The sequence below is a fragment of the Lagopus leucura genome, unplaced genomic scaffold, assembly GCF_019238085.1.
Source record: "Lagopus leucura isolate 7727_CA_CO unplaced genomic scaffold, USGS_WTPT01 Super-Scaffold_100002, whole genome shotgun sequence".
NCBI lineage: Eukaryota > Metazoa > Chordata > Aves > Galliformes > Phasianidae > Lagopus > Lagopus leucura.
In genome coordinates this window covers 63767804-63786810 of record NW_024962263.1, presented here as the reverse complement: position 1 = coordinate 63786810, position 19007 = coordinate 63767804, and the positions used below count along the sequence as shown (strand labels likewise).

General features: G+C 41.9%; 1 protein-coding gene across 1 annotated transcript; it reads right to left on the bottom strand.

Annotated features, from left to right (window-relative positions):
* Window positions 1-7887: 7887 nt before the first annotated feature.
* On the bottom strand, window positions 7888-12354 carry MRPL53 (mitochondrial ribosomal protein L53). Its single transcript, XM_042869537.1, has 3 exons — window positions 12240-12354; window positions 10386-10498; window positions 7888-8733 (listed from the first exon to the last, which is right to left on the bottom strand). Exons 1-3 carry the CDS (start codon window positions 12326-12328, stop codon window positions 8609-8611), a joined length of 327 nt encoding a protein of 108 aa, XP_042725471.1. The 5' UTR covers window positions 12329-12354; the 3' UTR covers window positions 7888-8608.
* Window positions 12355-19007: the final 6653 nt, after the last annotated feature.

Here is a 19007-nt window from a genome sequence, read left to right as displayed (position 1 = left end):
CAGTGGGGCCGCAGCCTCCTTTATAGCGGGGCCGGAGACATGTGCCGCCGGGGAGAGCCAATGGGGCTCCCGCCGCGCCCCGGCCCCTTCCCCGCCGAGCCCCCGCCCGCTGAGTCCCGCCTGCGGCGGCGGCGGCAAGAGCGGGCACGTAGTGCTGCCCTTCTTCCTCCTCCTCCTGTAGCCACGCGCACACACACACACGCACACGCACACGCACGCACCTCCCTGCCCTCACACCCGCAGTCCCACAGCCCGGGTACCAGCAACCCCCGGGCACGGGGGAGGGGTGGACACTGCTGGGGATGTCTCAGCCTTCACGCTTCTTCGGATGAAGAAGAAAAGATCCACCCGGCGCCTCCTGCTGCAAATGGATCCAAAAGTGGCTGCTGGGATTTGGGCTGCAAGGAGGCTTTGGAATTCTGGAGTGCTGGATCCTAAACTGCACCATTTGTTACAAATCATAGTAATGGCGGTGCTATTTTTATGGATATTTCAGGTAGGACAGAACATGGGGCACGGAGACAGAGCAATAAATCATAGACTCAGGATGCCCCAAGTTGGAAGAGCTCCATTACAGACATCAAATCCAATTCCTGGCTCCAAACAAGGCCACCCAAAAATCAGACCATAAATACTCAGCATTCCAAAACTGCTTATTGGCCCTTCCCATCAAGCCCCCATATCGCTTGCCACGTCACATCATATCACACTGCAGCAGTGTGGGGCTCACTGCAGATCCAGCATACCTGTTACCCACACACATCAATGGGCAGCAAACACAATTTATCTAAGCACAGAATTTACACATATGCTTATCACAGAATTGTAGAATTGCAGAATACCCTGAGTTGGAAGGGACCTGTAACTACCATTGAGTTCAACTCCTGGCTCCACACAGGACCACCCAAAATTCAAACCATGATTGCTGTAGATAGGAAGAAAACAAAGCATTCGTGCAACCTCATGCTTTAGCACAGGGAAAATGCGGATTTGATCTTAGTGCATCTGCAGTACCCTACTTCTACAGAAGTACTTCCTACTTCTGACAGGAAGGCACTGCAGTTGCCATTGCTGCAAACTGGCACCATCATGTAACATCCATGAAGTTACTTGCTCTGTGAGGCCAATCTTCTGTCAGATTCTGTCAGTGCACTGGGAGACCTACTGTCGTATTTTGTGAGAACGCTGCTATTTCTGAGTCACAACAGAAATCCTGACTCCAGTGTATCCCAAAGTGAGATTTCCAGCAGCAGGACTATGCCAGTCATTGCACCCAAACGGATGAAACTCAGAACCACCACCTCTTGACCAGCAAACTAAAATCTGAATCTGTGCCTGGTACCCATGAGGGTTTGGTGGACTAGTGGTGGCTCCATGTTAGTACCTTTGTGGAAGAGTTAGAGTCTGAGGTGTCAAAAGTGGGTAAGACAGTGAAGTCTCTGTGCTGGTTCCAGAGACGGTGCTGTGAATTCGGGTGTTTGGTGCTTCCATTTGCACATAGCAGTGATGCAGTGCAGCAGAGCTAAACGAATCAGTTTAAAGGTTTAATACTTTCTACAAAAGGTCAGATTTATCACACACTACACCATCAGCTCCTTTTTCAGCTGGGAAATTTTAAGCCCTTCTATTTAACTAACCTTCCCTAGTGAGCTGCCTTTAATTACCTTCAGCCTCTCTGGCAAGATGTTTTCTTTTAATATGCAAACAATGCTGTAGCGTCTGTCATAAGGCAGCATCCCACATTGCTTTTTCATCATTAAGCAGCTACACTGAAACACAAGACTTTCAGCTTCCTTCCACTTTTGTCTCTGTGGGGTTTTTTGGTTGGTTGGCTGTGTGGTTGGTTGCTTTCTGTCTTGTGCAAGAGTCATCAGAGTAAATTTTAAATTAGGCTGATGTTCACTAATTCATGTTAGCAGAAGCAAAATTCTGTCTGTTGTGCAGTTCCTTTCAGAAAGGATGAATTAATCATCTTTCACTTAGGTCTTAGGAAATATTTAGTCTTGTAAAACAGGGATGATTTCTAGAAATAGAAATCTTGGCTTTCGTTCACCTCTGCTAGCAAAGAATTTCTGATCCACATTTCTGCAGCACTGCCTGCAGATGGTTTATGATATGCAAACACACAGGTGTAAGTGCTGCTAATGCAACAGAAGATGTAAAATCCACTATTTCCATCTAGTGGTGAGACAGTATTCCTGGATCTGAAGTATATGGAGACCACTCATCCGCCTGTATGGAAGGCACCTGTATTTTCAATCCTTCCACAAGTCATTTGTTTTGATTTACTCTCCTTAGAAAATGCTCAGGTCTAGGCATGTAAGTACATATGCAGCATCAACAAGAAGAGAGAGTCTTATCTCTCTTTTCTGAAAAGTAGACTGCTAGGATTCAGTGACAACTCTTTCAGTTCTTACCAAAATCGAGTGTTCTGCAAGTTAATCCAGTGTTTTAGATTACTGACTGTGATACTGTCAGTGCCACATCTCAAAAATTCTTTGAAACAGGAGAGTGCTGAAATTTGTGGTATCTCAAGTAGATAAATTAACTAGAAGGACCAGAGATGTATCCTTTTGGGTAAGGTACAAGTGGACCAGACTACCAAATACACTTTATTTTTTTTTATAATATTTACAATATTTAAAATATTACATGTATGTTGACCAAACATTTCAAAGGTGATGGAAAGCAGCTCCTTATTTTGAGAGCCAAAATGAAATGGTTGAATATTCAGAGATGCTTGGGTCTCGGCCATCTGTCTCTGTAAATCCCAAAGCTCTATAAATCCTGCCTGATTTAATGCTAAGATCAAGATCAGGTGCGTTTTGATGTAATATTCTCTCTGCATATACTCAAACAGAAGCAGCAAATGTATACATTCACAACCAAAAGTGTTCAATTCCTATGCCAGATATTACTATTTCAGTGCTTGCAGCTTTCTCTGAAAGCAGTTGTGCTCTTCTTCTATGTTAGATTATATACATCATCCGAGAGAATCAAATTAACACTGAGAAGTGTAAAATTTTCCATGAATACTAGTGGCACGGAAGGCACGTAGCCAGAGTCAGAAGCAACCACAGTTTGGGCAGTTTGGGCCTGCCAGAGAGGATGTTTTTCCAAGGTAGTCAAGCCCTTACATCTTATAGGAGGGGAGGATATTACAGTTCTTATTACCAATTGTGAAGGAAAGGGCCAAGGGAAGAGTGCAGAGAGACCTTCGTCCTACTCCTTTGGGCATCGTGCAGCAATGCTTCATCTGACATGAAGGCAGGAAGCTGTGGCTGGCACGGCCTGAGGTTTCTCTTCACGTAGCCATTACTTTGGCTACTGCATGTATGCCAAGCCATAGTATGACTCTGAAAGTCATAATGCCTGCTGCTTGGGCAGGGCAGAGCACCACCTCTCTCATCTGCAACACATCACTGGTGAGCTTGCATAGGAGGTGCAACTTTTTCCTTAGACTTTTCCTCATTAAAATGCCCTTCTGTTTAACCTGGAAGGAACCCAATCTGATCGCACTGAGCTTTGCCAAACTGTTTAGAAGGGATCTTGCTTCCCTTCCAGTGTACAGACATTTCACATATATATAAGCACCTTCCTATAGGCATCTTCTTCTAGACAAGTCTACCCCTTAAGAAAGTCTTAAAAAGATTGCCAGCGCAGTCCAAATTTTACTCTTCATCCTACAACTAGCTGTGAAAAAAAAGAAATTAAACCACTGCATGAATAATAGTTACTCACCCCCAAGGCATGGATGAGAGAAATTGCATAGGTGGCACAGCTTTATTTCTGCTTCCTTGTTGTACAAGCGTGGTTTTCCCTTCCCAGCCATGTCATCAGGGGTAGACATGATGAAACGCATGCTGCAGTTGCATAGCTGGCATAGGTGAGCTTTCCTCCAGCTCAGAAGCTTGGGCAACACTCGGCCAGGGATTATGAAGCAACACATGAACCTACATGTTTTCATCTATATGTCAATACAATCAAGATCTTCTAGTATAGGGGCATTGCATCACCTTTAAGCTAAATGAGCCGGACATAGCCTGTGTTTTATCAATGGGCTTTGTGCAATCCATCCACCTCCACGTCAAAACAAAACAAAGCCGTTTACTTGCCAACACAGCTTCATCTAAGGGGTGCGGGCCTGCAGATTCCTTGCCTTGGATGTGGCCGTGCCTCTCAGTGGCCACTGTTGGGGGTGGGCTGTCTCACACATATTCTGTCTTCTGTGCCAAGCCAATGGGAGCTCCGATGGCTGCTGATGCTGCAAGGTATTACTGTAATGCAATTAGCACGCTGTCAGCATCAGCCTGTGGTCTGCAGATCGTCATCAGCATGCTCAAAGCAAACTTAAAGAGAAATGCTTACAACAGTGGTAAAGTTCGGTGCTCTGATGGCTCATCACTGGTACCCTGCTGAAGTGACAAAAGAGAGAGCACCAGGACCTGAAGTGACCAAAAAGATCAACTTCTGGTTTCGTTCTCCTCATTTCAGATAAAAATGACCTGATGCAGTTCCAGTTCACCTCATGGTGACTTCAGAATCAGAGCCTGCATCTGACTGAGAAAGCTTTGAAAAATCCTCTTTGTTCAGTAGCAGGATGTACCCTGAAGGGCATCCGCACATTCATATAAATAGTTCTCTTCAGAATTTCATAATTAGCATAGTCATTACAATACTGAAAAAGATTAGGATGGTTACAAATGGCTGTCCATTGTCCATAGTTTGAGCACTGGAAGGAGCATGGGTGTGAGATGCCCAGGGCACCAATTGTGAGGGCTTATATTTGCCAGAAGCAAGTCTCCTCATAGCTGTGTCCAGGATGGGCTCCTGGGGGGTAATTCCAGCATCAGGTTCAGGAAGGATTTTCTCTTTCACTGACTGCAGAAGGAACTTAGGAAAAACACTTGGAAGCAAACACTATTTTTTACTACTATCCTGCTCCAACTGCCAACATGCTAAGTTTGCCAAGTGTGTTAACTACGTGCCTTGTATCTAACAGATGTAAGAAAATCTTTCCCTCTCAAGCAACTGTGCAGAATAGGCAGGTGTTTTCCAGTTTGCTCTTCTAGGTCTGAAAAGCCTCATTTTATTTGAGTTTACATCCTCAATTCCTTCTCAAGACATAGTCTTACATATCTAGACCAGAGAAAAATCTGTAAGGAGGTGAGAAATGTAATTGCCTCTTCCTGATTTTCTTTCCTATGCTTCTGCCATTACATAGCTTCTGGTACTGTTTCTATACTCTTTCTTGTATGCACATATGGAGAAATCTCACTTGGGGCTGAGCTGTATGAAGGAAGAAGTAACCATACAATTCATAAATCTGCCATTTCCAGAAGGTACCTTGGGATACATTCAAGAAGAGGATTTTGAAGAGAAGTTCTCTAGATCCCATATGCAAAAATAGACTTTAAAAGAAACAACCCCACAGATGTACTGGTAATGAGAAGGCAGTTTAAGGAAGAATTGTGTCTGAGATGACGAATAATTCTCTGGCTTTGCATGCTGACCACACTATTTTTACAGACAAGCTGTTTCACTCCCTGCTGGAAAGGAGCATAGGGGTCAGAAGAAACAGAGACGTAGTAACGGGATGAGGAAGGAACACGCTGCTTTGCCTCCTGCCTGCCCTCTGATCATTCTGTAGGGATTGTCAGTCTGAGGCATGAAAGCATCTCCACCAAGGACTCGGCCTTTCACAGGCTTTGCTCCTACTGACCAAGCATTCCCTTCACGAACAAGTCTGCCTGCCCGCTTTTCTAGCTGTTTTGCCTTAAAAGAAAACTCTTTTCATATGTAAGTATGTCCAGCTTCCCTCTCCCAGGGAAGCCCAGTGCAGCCACTTTCACTGAAATGCCAGCTTGCAAGGCTGCCAGTGAATAACAGTGTTTAAAGCTGCACAGAGTCTCTGAGTTCATGTTAACTCTGTTTTCAAATACCACTGAAACTTAAAACAACATGATCAAAACACGTAACATGGGAACCCTTTTGTCTTCACATTCCCTACTCTGAACACAGCCTTAATTTTGTAAATTCTTAGATTATCAGCTCAGTGTGACACTCTTAGACAGAGAACAGAGAATAAAATGGCCTAGTCAAGTCTCCACATCTCAGCATACTCAGCATCTCTGAGAGTGAAGCCGAGGGAGAAAAAAGAGAACAAGCAGCAGTCTACCAGGAGCAAAGCTTCTCTGAGTGAGTGGTCAGGTGCTGGAACGGGCTGCCCAGGGAGATGGTGGAGTCACCGTCCCTGGAGGTGTGCAAGGAATGTTCAGATGTTGTACTGAGGGATGTGGTTTAGTGGGAAATACTGCTGATAGGTGGACGGTTGGACTTAAGAGGTCTTTTCCAACTTTGGTGATTCTATGAAGCTACTGCAGGTTCCTAGCAGACAGTAAGGAAGGCTCAGAGATGACTGACTCAGGCCTCCCAGAGGGAAAAGACAAGAGCAGATGAAATCAAATAGTATGGAAAGAGACTCTTAAGTCAGAAGGAGAAGCTGTTGCTATCTAAACAGCACATTCATGTGTTTTAGTACTATTTTCTCTATACGCTGACAAGAAGGTATTTGTATGACAAACAGGTCTGAGATTATTCTAATAATTGTTTTAAATCTCCAGGTATTAAAGGTCTAGACGTTTTGATGTCATCTCCTGCTACCAGACACCCTGCTCATCCTACACGGTGTGGTGTTTCTATTTAGTTAATCCGAGCATCTTAAGGACCTGCTCAAATTCTTTTTATGTTTAGGCAAGTGGCTACATTTTTGCTGAGGAATTATGATCAAGATTCGTGGGTCAGGGAATAACAACATGCTAAGTTGCTCATCCAACCCTTCTTTGTTTGATATGATCAATCTTAATACCCTCTGTATCCACAACGCCTAGAGCACACCTGCCAATGAAACATCAGAACAGCAGGCCACTGGACCAGGATTCAGCTGCACAGGAGCAGAATCTGATACTGTATGAAGAGCTTATGGTAAAATTATCTAAATGCTTGAAGAATAAATTCATTAAAGATTATCTTTAAGATACTTGAAAATTCCATTTGCACCCTTATCTACATGGTACAGAGAAAGGAATTTTCTACATATTAACACAATCATCATCAGAGGAGTACTCCCTTGCCCAGAGTGCTCATTTTTATCACTTCAGTATCTTGCAGTCTTGAGAATGTACACTTTTAGCTTTGTTTTTCTATCCTGTACATTTTTACGTTACATATTTCAATTATAGAGAATTATATTTTTAAGCATAAAATATACCATACTTGGTAATCATCATTTACAGGGATGGGGCCACAGTGATAGGACAAGAGGCAACAGGCACAAGCTGACACCAAGATGTTTTTCTGGTAACAAAGCACTGGCACACGTTGCCCAAAGGCTGTGGAGTCTCCTCCTTGGAGATCTCAAAAGCCACCTGGACATAAGCACCATGCTCCAATTTCAACAATGTGAGGAAGAAGCTGTGAAGACAGACCTTGACAGCACCTTCAGAAAGGACAGTGTCTATTCATGAATCCTGGCAAAAGTAAAGTAACATTAGTTTTAGATACAGACTTTTGCCTTAAGTCTGTCGACAAATTCATGTTGGAAATACACGTACTAGAATTTTATAAAAATTCAAGCACTTGATTAACAATGTGTAGAATACCCCCAATAGGACTGCACCTGCAATCTTTCAGAACTGAAATGTAATGACTCTTTCATTAAGAACTAGAACAGATGCATGTGAAATACATGTGCAGTTGACACTTTCACCAGCACAGCCTGAGGACAGGTCAGCCCTCCCAAACCCAAAGCTCTCTGCAATACAGATGAGACACCTAAGCAAATAACAGGGTAGGACACAGGACTATAAACACCAAATAAAGCTCTCCTTTGATCTTTATGAAACGTTTAATGAAATCTCCCAAATGTGAGTGACAAAAATATTTCAGAACTGAACTTCAAAGATAGCTCTTTTCTCCAATTACCAAAAACACTAGCTTATGTTTCCCTTTGAGCTAAATTTTGCTACTTTTATGCCCAATGAGTACCTCTACTGTGTATTCACAATCCCATTACCTTGTTACTTTAATTGCTGAGCTAAATTTACATTTGGCAAATATCACACTTTCTTGAATAACAGAGGAAGAAAATGGCAGGGACTTAGCAACAGACAGAGTATAAATTGAGTATCTGAAAATCTACTCTGTATTTGCAGGCTGTTGTTTCTCATCTACATCAGTGATGAGTACTTTAAAATTCATTGGAAATAATGTCTAGTGACACCTGTCTTCTCTTTAGCACTAATTAATTTAATAACCAATGTGCAGTATTCATATTTATATGCAAAAATGTGACATTAGTCCAACATGCAGATAAGAGGCTGCTGCATTCACGTATCTTAAGCCATTTCAATCCTCTGCTGCCATACAATTTGTTGATCCACTGTGTTTTCTTTTCAGGGAAGACGGTGAAGAACTTCAATAGTTGATTCTGCTCCACAATAAACTGGTCAGTTTTTGGCCACCTCTCAGAATTTGTTGCATTGGAGAAAATCTCTCTTTGCAGCCTCTTGTTATAACAGATGCAAATGCAACACAGTTGTTCTGTTCCTCAGGGATTCTTCTTGCTTTTCTGTTCTGCAGCAAGCTCTTTTGCATTACATCTGGACCCCAATGCTGTTAACATTTCAATTGTTGTCAGGTTGGCTCCTTTCATTATCAGTCGCTCTCCATCAGCTGGAAAGGAAAGAAATTTTAAGAACTTACAAATGTTTTAAGTCACAATTACTTTTGTATGCAGTTCTGGCTTGCATTTATATATCCAAATACCCTGCTCATCTTGTCTGATTAGAAAGTAGTCCACTTAGCAAGAAATCCTATTATGGAATAAACAAATATATTAAACTGTAACTATTAACATCTAATCTTAATTTCTGTACTGCATTATCCAAAAATAAGAAACAGTTCTCAAGATGTATGAATGGTAAGAGCATATCGTTGAAGAATAGCTCACACTGTGCCATCAAAGTCATTTAACAGAAGGCACAGAAGGCACTGGTAGGCATAATTTCCACACATGGCTCAGAGTTTTAGCAACATGTCATACACAGTCCATTTAACTCACTTCTTTAGCCAAAACAGTGAAATGGTTTACACAATCTGGTGGTTATAACATTAAAAAGTAGACAATACTTGGATTTGTAAATTCTTGGGGATAATAAAGCACTTTAAAACAGAGAGGGAGCATTAGAAATTAAGGATGGTACCTAAGTTACTTTTTGATTTTTGCAAGACTTGCAAATATAAAAGATGTACTCAAATCCATTTAATGCAGTTCTATGCATGGCATCCATGTTCCAACCACACTTGCCAACTGGAAGGGCTGCAAATTCTTCCCTTGGAAATTAATCAGCACTTAGAAAGTGGAGTTCAAAGCTGTGGCTCTTGGCATTATTGAAATAAATCATACTGCTTTACTGTGAAAAACACTAAGCTTTACTGCTTAAGTCTTAATACATCACAGATACAGTCAAGGATGGGAAAAGAAGAGGCATGAGAGAGGGAGAAACCTCTGTCAACACTGAAATAATTTGGCTTTCCTCGTCAAAACAAGTACATTCAGCACTCTCAACATTTCTACTGATTCATTAAACATAGAAAAGCTTAAAGAAAAGTGGTTAACAGGAAAAAATATAATGAAAACTTTAATGGGCTACGTGCCATACTGGGCCATTACAGCACAGCAGGAAAGAAGATACAGCCCGAGAAAAGGACAAAATCAGATTACAGCCATCTGTTCACAGCCTTGAATCTGGGCTGCTTCCACAACTGATGAAACTTCCACTGTCAATTCCCTGCATACTTGCTGGGTCTCCAAAGGAAAATAAGAAATTTGCTGTACATCAGTTGACCTCATTCTGTAAGTCTGCCTGCACATGTATGGTCTCACATGAGCAGTTCCTTCCAGCTACATAGCAAGTTATTCAGTTGCATAAAGAACTACAAGTATTAAACTTGTCTAATCTCAAGACAGATGTCTCTACCATAGAAAACAAACAAACAAAAATACAGAACGTGAACAGATTCTTACATCAAAGCAGAGCTACACTTATTTTCCTGGAACTGACCTTGACTGCAAGGTTACACAAGTATCCCATTGCTAAAGTGGACTCAACTCTATACAACAGTTAGGTCTAGTGAAGACTTGTATATGTACATGTTAGTGTTAGTGACTTCCTTTTTCTCTCCGAGCTGGGCAACATCGAGGTGTGGAAAAGAATTAAAAATAATTTAAAAAAAAATTAATCACAGCAAAAATTATCAGAGGAAACACTGTAAAACCACAAACCTGGAAGGACTTCTTGTGAAGATTAAAAATGAACTCTTACCAAACATAACATCTACAAGCGGTTCAGATCCGTCGTGTCTCACATCTGCAGACACTTCACAGTTCCTGTTAGTGGCCTGGATTCTCTTATGGTTTATACATTGGAGAAATGTTCTGAAAATATATTTTAAAATACACTGAGTATTTTACAGTATTACACTAAATTACAGTAAATATATGACAGATGCATGAAAAACATTTGAATAGTTTGACATTGTTGGGTGACAAAAGTATAAATAGAATAGGATTTATATTCAGTAACGTCAGACATGCACTTCTTATCAGGCAGCAATCCAGATGATTACTTACATGCTGGTGGACTTCTTATATGCTAACACGTAAAAAGTATACCAAAGAATTTCAGCAAGCTCATACACTTTCTGAATTTCTCTGATGAGTTAATAATAAGAGTCAGCAAGGCAACTTACATTTTTCTTTATACACTGCTTGCTCACCACTGTTTTGTTGTTTGAGTTTGAGGCAGCATTTATTTATACATCTTTAGTACATCTTCTGTAGATATGTGAAAAACATACCGTTCGGCTCACATTCTGGCAGTTCAAAGACGTTCCAAGCTAAGCTGTGATAATAGTGCATTTCAAAAGTAGACATGTCTGAAAATCTATTGCAAAATGGCACTTTACAATCCTCTGGTGCAGAGCTTACATCCCTCAAGAAGCACAATCACTTAGATTTCCTCAACAGACAATTACCAGGAATACTGCCTCCCACTATCACCACTTGGATGAGGAACTGCAGCTTCTCATCTGTGGGCTCAGCAGCTCTAAGAGGTACATCTCCAGGGACTGCTGGTAAAGCCAGATGCTCATGCTTATACAGAATACTTCAAGCCAGAAGGGCACCACTGAGTCTAACTCCTGGTTCTACACACAAAAGTTTACATGGAGACCCTGAGGTCCTCTACAGAACTACACAAAACAAACACATTCTCCCCGCTATAAAAAAGACAGGGATCTCCTGGAAAGAGTCCAGTGGAGGGCCATGAAGATGGTAAAAGGGCCTGGAGCACCTCTCTTATCAAGGTGAGCGACCTGGGTCTGGTCAGCCTTGAGAAAAGAAGACTGAGAGATCTGATCTCAGAGATCTGAGTGTCCGTAAATATCTTAAGTGTGGGAGTCAAAGGAACATGGCCAACCTCTTTTCAGTGGTCTGTGGGGACAAGACAAGAAGAAATGGCCACAAACTGAAGCACAGAAAGTTCCACATCAATATGTGAAAAAACATCTTCACAGTACGGGAGGTTGTGGACTCTCCTTCTCTGGAGATATTCAAGAACTGCTTGGATGCCTACCTGTGCAGCATGCTGTAGGAAACCTGCTCTGCAGGAGGGTTGGACTCGATGATTTCTGGAGGTCCCTTCCAGCCCCTACAACTCTGATTCTGTGATCCTGGTGACAGTTACCAGGAAAACCCTTTAGATAAATGCACTGTCTTCTCCATCACCCCAGAATGTTACGGTTCTGTCTGGACTAGAGTTAAGATGAGTTAAGATAAATGCGAGCCTCCAAAGATTAAGTTCACAGCAGCAGAGCAGCTGTGGAAGTCTAAGAAGGGCAGACTCCTCAAAATGCGAGCAGAAGGTGCTGCCACCTGCCCGACACTGCGGGCCTCACTACTTTTTCCTCAGGCAGCAGCAGCGCTGCGTTGGCTGGCAGGGCGGCAGCCAGCGCTGCTCCGCGGCCTTCGTAGAACCAAATCATAGAACCACAGCGGGGTTGGGTCGGAAGGGGCCCTAAAGGTCATGTGGCTCCGGCGGTAACACGCAGCACCGAGTCGCGCTCCAGGCCGAGCACCACTCGGCTCGCAGCCCCGCGGCTGGGCCGATGCCCCTCACCTGGTGCTCTCCACGTTGGACTCGAAGGGACAGAAGCGGACTACGATACTCTTCACGGGCCGCAGCACCACATGGATCCGGGACGCCATCTTCTTTCCGCCCCGGCACTACGAGTCCCGGCAGCCCCTCGCAAGCGGCGGGCCGGCGCTGGCGGCCGCGTGCCTCGGAGCCGCCTGGGAAATGGAGTCCGCGGGGGACGGCGGCCATGCTGTCGGCGCCGGGCTGCGGTGCCAGCGTTTGTAACGAGCTGCTGCTAAACAGCGTTTGGTTTTACGTGTTCCACATAGCAGCAGGCTGCTCTGCCTCTGTGCAAGTATGCTTTAATTGTGGTTGCGTTTGTTCTGGTAATATTCCTTGTTTGGAGCTTCTCGGTTGGAGTTGGTGTCTTGGTGTCATCGCTGTCATAGCTGTGATCCTCTGAGGATACTGAAAAGAGAAAAATGGGGAAAAAAATTAAAAAAAAATTAAAAAAGGTACGCAGAAAGAGGTAATGTTTTTTGTTTGAATAGTAGCTGCAGTTAGGGAAAAAAAAAAAACAAACATCTTTGGACATAAAATGCCCAGAAAAGATCTCTGGCCCTTGTGCCGCTGTGTCACGGGGTGTGGAATGAAGCTGTCGGGAAGCAGTGGTATCTCACCCCTAACGTGAGGAGCTGGGTTGCTGAGCAAGTCCGCGTTTGGCTGTCTTCATGTTGATTCTGTCCCCATGTGAGGTTGGATGGGGCTCTGGGCAGCCTGGTCTAGTATTAGATATGGAGGGTGGTGGCCATGGATGCAGCAGGGAGGTTGGAGCATCTTGATTCTTGAGGTCCCTTCCAACCTGAGCCTTTCTGTGATTCTTTGATGACTGAAAAAATGAGGATATGAACGAGAGTAAGTATAAGGGGTAGTAACGATATGAGTGAGGATAAGTATAAGGGGCAGCCAGTATGACTAAGGATCATTTAGAGGCAGTATTTTTCACTGTATCAACGCAAACAGAGGCTTGCTGTAAAAGGCAATGCTAGTGGAAGGGAGCACATTTGATAAAATGGGTTGGGTTCAGCAGTTGCATACCCAATCCTTGAACAAAGGTTTTCGGATTGTCGTGTGGCTGCTGCAAGCAATATATTTTCCGCTAGATGGCAGAAACCTCCTTGATAAATGGGTACAGTGATCTGTCACTTTGTTCAGCTCAGCACTGTGGAGAGTTTACTAAGGATTAGGGATAGGATGGAAGGAGCACAGTAGTAATGGCATTTGAGCACGTTGAGAATTTCTGTTTAGTATTCACTACAGACTTATGTTTCCAGTGTGCATTAAACATCTGGCATCCTTTGTAAAGGGTAACCTATTCATAGAGCTTATCTTTGTTTTTTGAACATCCTCCATTAAATATTTTTTAATCATACAGTTACTAAGAAAAACCGTTCTCTTCACTGATATTTATTCAATAGAGATTAAATAGCAAAACTAAACTTAGAAGTGTTGATACGGTTTTAATGTTTTTGCTCTCTTCCACACACACCCTTCCCTCCCCCCAAATACATTATTCTTTCCACTGTGAAAAACAATACATTTCTGTGAGATGTCTTTTGAAAGAATCCTCTGTAACCGGTAAGTGGCTGATGTAAATAGAATTTGTCCTGAGTAAGGTATCAGATTTAGGACCAGGTAAATTGAATAGTTTATACTTAGGAGGCAAAAGTAAATTACAAAATCTCAATATATGTTCGTTTATCGTAACACAAAGAGCTTGATTTATTCAATTTAAAAATCTGTAGCAAAATTTCCATCAGCTTCTGTGACAGCACTGAAAAAATACAAACAGCAAAGGAATGAGGGTGAGAAAATGATCACTTTTTTCTAAGGATCCCTCTCTACTCATTGGTTCTACTGTGACGCTTAATGGCTTCAAAATGGACGTTGAAAAAACATTTTATATTTCTTCCTGGGTTGAAAAGGACCACAATGATCATCTAGTTTCAACCCCCTGCTGTGTGCAGGGTCACCAACCAGCAGACCAGGCTGCCCAGAGCCACATCCAGCCTGGCCTTGAATGCCTCCAGGGATGGGGCATCCACAACCTCCTTGGGCAACCTGTTCCAGTGTGTCACCACCCTCTGGGTGAAAAACTTCCTCCTAATATCTAACCTAAACCTCCCCTGTCTCAGTTTAAAACCATTCCCCCTTGTCCTATCACTATCCACCTCATAAACAGTCATTCCCTCTCTTGTTTATATGCTCCCTTCAAGTACTGGAAGGCCACAATGAGGTCTCCCCGGAGCCTTCTCTTCTCCAAACTAAACAAGCCCAGTTCCCTCAACCTTTCCTCAGAGGTGCTCCAGTTCTCTGATCATCTCACTGGTCCTTCTCTGGACCCACTCCAAGAGCTCCACGTCCTTCCTGTACTCGGGGCCTGGATGCAGTACTGCAGATGGGGTCTCACAAGAGCTGAGTAGAGGGGGACAATCACCTGCTGGCCACCCCTTTTTTCATGCAACCCAGAACACAGTTGGCCTTTCGGGCTGCAAGCACACACTGCTGGCTCATGTCCAGCTTCTCGTCCACCAGGACCCCCAAGTCCTTCTCCGCAGGGCTGCTCTCAAGGAGATCTTCTCCCAGCTTGTATAAATGCCTGGGATTGCCCCGACCCAAGTGCAGCACCTTGCATTTGGCCTTACTGAATTGCATTAGCAGGGGACTGAAATTTAATGATCTGTAAGGTCTGTTCCAACCCAAGCCATTCTATGATTCTATGATTTTTAGACCAGTTTTTGATTTTTTTAAGACTGAGAGATTGGCTTAATCATGAAAGAACAGGTATCTGGGAACTGAAAGGCTTTGTATTGTTTTCTTCAGAGAATAAAATGTGTCTGTGCATAGAAACCAAGGGGCTATGGATTCTTCCTTACATGTTGACAAGTATGATTTCTCCATACAGTCTAGAAGCAGTAATTTTCGCTTATGGTAATTCTGCTGAAGGAGTGCTAAATTAGATAGATAGCTTGCAAGGTGACACAGCTATTAAAAAGAACACAATTTCTTCATCTGCCTTTAAGCCCAGGTGGTACTAAACACAGGTATGTCTGACTACCTTCAATTTACAACTCTGTAATTTGAGCTGATCTCTGCAGCAAAACATTTTTGTGCCTTTTCAGAAAAACTGATGATTTATCCCTGAAAGACCTTGGATTAGTATATCCAGTTCATGCAAGTAATCTGGGAACTCTCAAATGCCCACATTTGAGATTGGTCTCCAGGGATGTGCTTTGGAAACTGATTGATTCATGATTCCGGTACCCAGTGATAATCATACACATTCCCAAAGCAGAGTAACATGAAGAGGAATAAAATATATTATCACTAATTTAGTATTCCTTTCACTAGGTTGATCTTTTTTATTAAAAATGCTGCCTCGTCCCAAGTCTACAGACTTTCATGTGGTTAGTTTCACAGAAGTGTAGTCATGAGTCCGTAGATGATTTACACATAGGCACAATATATAGCAAGGAAAAAATGCAGCTACCTTTTACATTTTAATTACAAAGATGTTCAGGAAAAGGACATCATACTAATTACAGTTGGTCAGTTTTCATGTTTTCTCATTAATCTTCGCAGCTCCTTTAGATCCAGGGAGGATTCTTTACTTACCACTTTCCTTTTCTGTAATGTTTTCTGACTATAGAAAGGTTAACATTTCAGATGTCCTGGAGTCTAATGTCTAATGTCTCTATAGTTCAGGCACGTCTGTTTTTTAGTATCTTGACGAGGGCTTTTGATTGCTCTTCAGTTTATTTCTTCCCTTAAAATCTGGTAGTCTTTCAGATTCTCATCCAAAACATTGCATGACGCGGGGTTCTCAAGACATCATTGCAGGTATGGCATTATACCACCATATGCTTATTGGTTCTGGAGTCCATTATCTATATTTACTCTCAGCTGATTCCTTCCTTTGCAACTTTATCCTTTTTTCTTTTCACTGAGTCTTGTCACAAATACTGATAGATGTGGTACTTAGCAATCAACAGTTCATGTCCACACATCTAAATATAACATTGTATAGTCTAGGAGTAAAATGTAATCCTGCCTTTAGAGCAGTAGCCACTGCTAAGGAGAGGTGAGCCAACACATATTTGGCAACGTGCCTTTTCTGTATGGAGGTGATGCTTCTGCATGGCCAACCAGCAGAGGCCCTTTGAGGAGGACAATGTACTGGGGCTGACAGTAAAAATGAGCTCTCTCTGGAAGCAGAAAAACACTCTGGCATCATGAAGCATATCCTTGCAAGAGCTACAGGCAGAGAAGGTCAAGATCACAGAGGGTTTGCAGGAAGTCATTATAAAATAGTAGTGCCGTGCTGAAGGACATTGGGATAAATCCCCTGCTGTACTGGAGCAGCACTGCTTATTGTATTGAGTCATAAAAATATAAACCAGACTGTGTTTTCTGTCTTGGTTTGTTTCTTCCTTCAAACCAAATATTCTTACTTGCCATTTACTCTTATTTTTCCCCAAAGAAAAGAACTCACAGAGGTACTTTATACCTCTGAAAACTGTGGAAGTTAAACATAGTTCTGTACTAATAATACTACTGAATTTATATACCATTTATAAAGCAACTAACAGTTGAATGTTGTTAATGTCATTTTCAGAAATAAACTCAACTTGCAAAAATGCTGCTTATGATGAGCTTGGTTTATAGTTCATTCTGAAATAGTAACTCTGCGTATCAGTTTAGGAAAGCTTTTACGGGAATGAATAAACAGATTCCCTAGTTGCTCTTTACTCCTCTGCAAACATGCATTTCTATTGCCTGAGGCTACCAATTGCCAGCAGAAATGTTTGCTGAAATAATATGCAGTATTTATCAGGCCAAGAACATACTGTGCTGGTTCCTGGCTTTTGTAACTTAATTTCTTGATAATAGCTACATCTTCATATGAAACAGAACAAAAGGTTTACTTCATCTGTTTTTCTTCTCTGTCTAATAAATACTACATTGACTTCATGCACTATCATTTGGATTTTTATGCTGATTTAAAATATGCAGTTGCTTCCTGCAAATAAAACTCATTATCATAATAGCACAAGGCACAGAGATGAGCTGAGATGAGTGAGGTTAGCACTCGAGTCCTTGAGGTCTGGAACTGCATGGAACTCCAGGTGGATGACATGTGCATATTTTGACTGTAAAGGTCCATACACAGAAGTGACCCACAGACACATTCTCATTCGAGAGACATTCTTTTAGCAGAAACCTTGTTGTAATTTAAGAGAGAAAAGCTTACAGAAGGGTCCTCACTGCAAAATTTGGAGAAGCAGTTACGTGAATTTTGACCTATGTTTTCAAGTGCTTCCTGGAAGTTTGCCTGTTCTTTGGATAACTTATTACAAACTGTGTGGAGCTCAGCAGTATTGACGTTTGGACCTCTCTTCTAAGGGTATGCTGCACTGTTCTGAATACTGTAAGCGAAGCAGTTTGTTTTCCCTGTGTTCTGCTAAGAATAGCTGTGCCTGTAGATTGAAGTCTAAGGCTATTAGTATTGTCAGCAAACTCTACCAATACTGCTCAGTTGAACCTGGTGACTAGCCAAAAGACTCTTTCTATATACTTCAATTCTTTCCATGGCAGGAACTTCCATCTGATATTCTTGAGATTATTTGTGCATCAGTTTTTACCTCTATTTCTATAGACTTCAGGAAGATAACTAGACATTACCCACAAGAACTATAGATTACAGTATAGAATACTCTCTTAACACAGATAGAATTTCAAGCATTAAGTGCTTAGTTAGCAGACATAAGGGAAGTAGATAAAAAAATAGAGCATTTTTATCTAACAATTTTCTGTAACCAGTTTCATTTTATTTTATCTAGTAATTGCTATGAGATTTCTCAAGGAGTCACTCCAGAGAATTCTTTCCACCTATGTGATTAGAAGACCATATTACTTATTACTTATTACATATCAACTGCGCAATAAGCTACTAAATTCAATAATGTAATTCCATGTAGTGGAATTTCCATAATGTAGTTTCCCATAATAAACATATGCTGTATGTTAAATCTAAATACAGCAATTTTCTGAATTAAATCCTTCACGTGAAGCTCATTCTGTCTTAGCAGTTTTGTGTTCGCTTATGAAGAAACTGAAACAAACCCCCTAGCAACTGGATCGTGAATATGTTGTCTGATATTGGATTAGAATAATAGATATGTATGTGTGGCTAAAAACCAGCATAGCACAGGAAAAGTATGATTCTGTTGGTTTCACACAAGAATTTGAGATGCAGTGCAGTCAGTGATAAGCACAGACAGTGCAGCAATTAGTAGGATACAGATCTGAGCCATTTCAGTGTATTTGTCAGGTGATTATAATAATAGTGTGATAATCACATTATTCTGTACTAAATGAAGTAAGCCCATCAGGAGATAGAAGAGAACAAATAACGCAGGAGTTGTTACAGATAGAGAAAGTATACTGTATAAACAGCAGGCAGCAGGTGACAATTTAGATAGGTATTCCCGGGGAAATAATACTAAACAGATGAAATTAGTAATATGGAATGCCACATTAATAGTAAAACTGGCAAATTTTGTTTAAGTGTATTTTGCCAGTTAATAAATAAATAAAGCAAACATCATTTGTTAAAAAAGTGGTGGTTTTCCACCTTTGCACCCTTAGTGATCTGTGCAGGATTTGTAGTGAGCTCATGAAGGTTTTGTGCAGGTTCTCTGCTGTCCAAACTGATCGGAATGGTGCTGTTGCCTTGCTTAATCTGAAATG

What these genes read in the sequence shown, in the direction of transcription:
- MRPL53 (XM_042869537.1), bottom strand. Translation starts at nt 12,328, where the DNA reads ATGGCGTCCCGGATCCATGTGGTGCTGCGGCCCGTGAAGAGTATCGTA. An exon ending in TCCAACGTGGAGAGCACCAG is followed by an intron (nt 10,499 to 12,239) that starts GTGAGGGGCATC and finishes ATATATTTTCAG; the next exon opens with AACATTTCTCCAATGTATAA. An exon ending in GCTTGTAGATGTTATGTTTG is followed by an intron (nt 8,734 to 10,385) that starts GTAAGAGTTCAT and finishes TTTCCTTTCCAG; the next exon opens with CTGATGGAGAGCGACTGATA.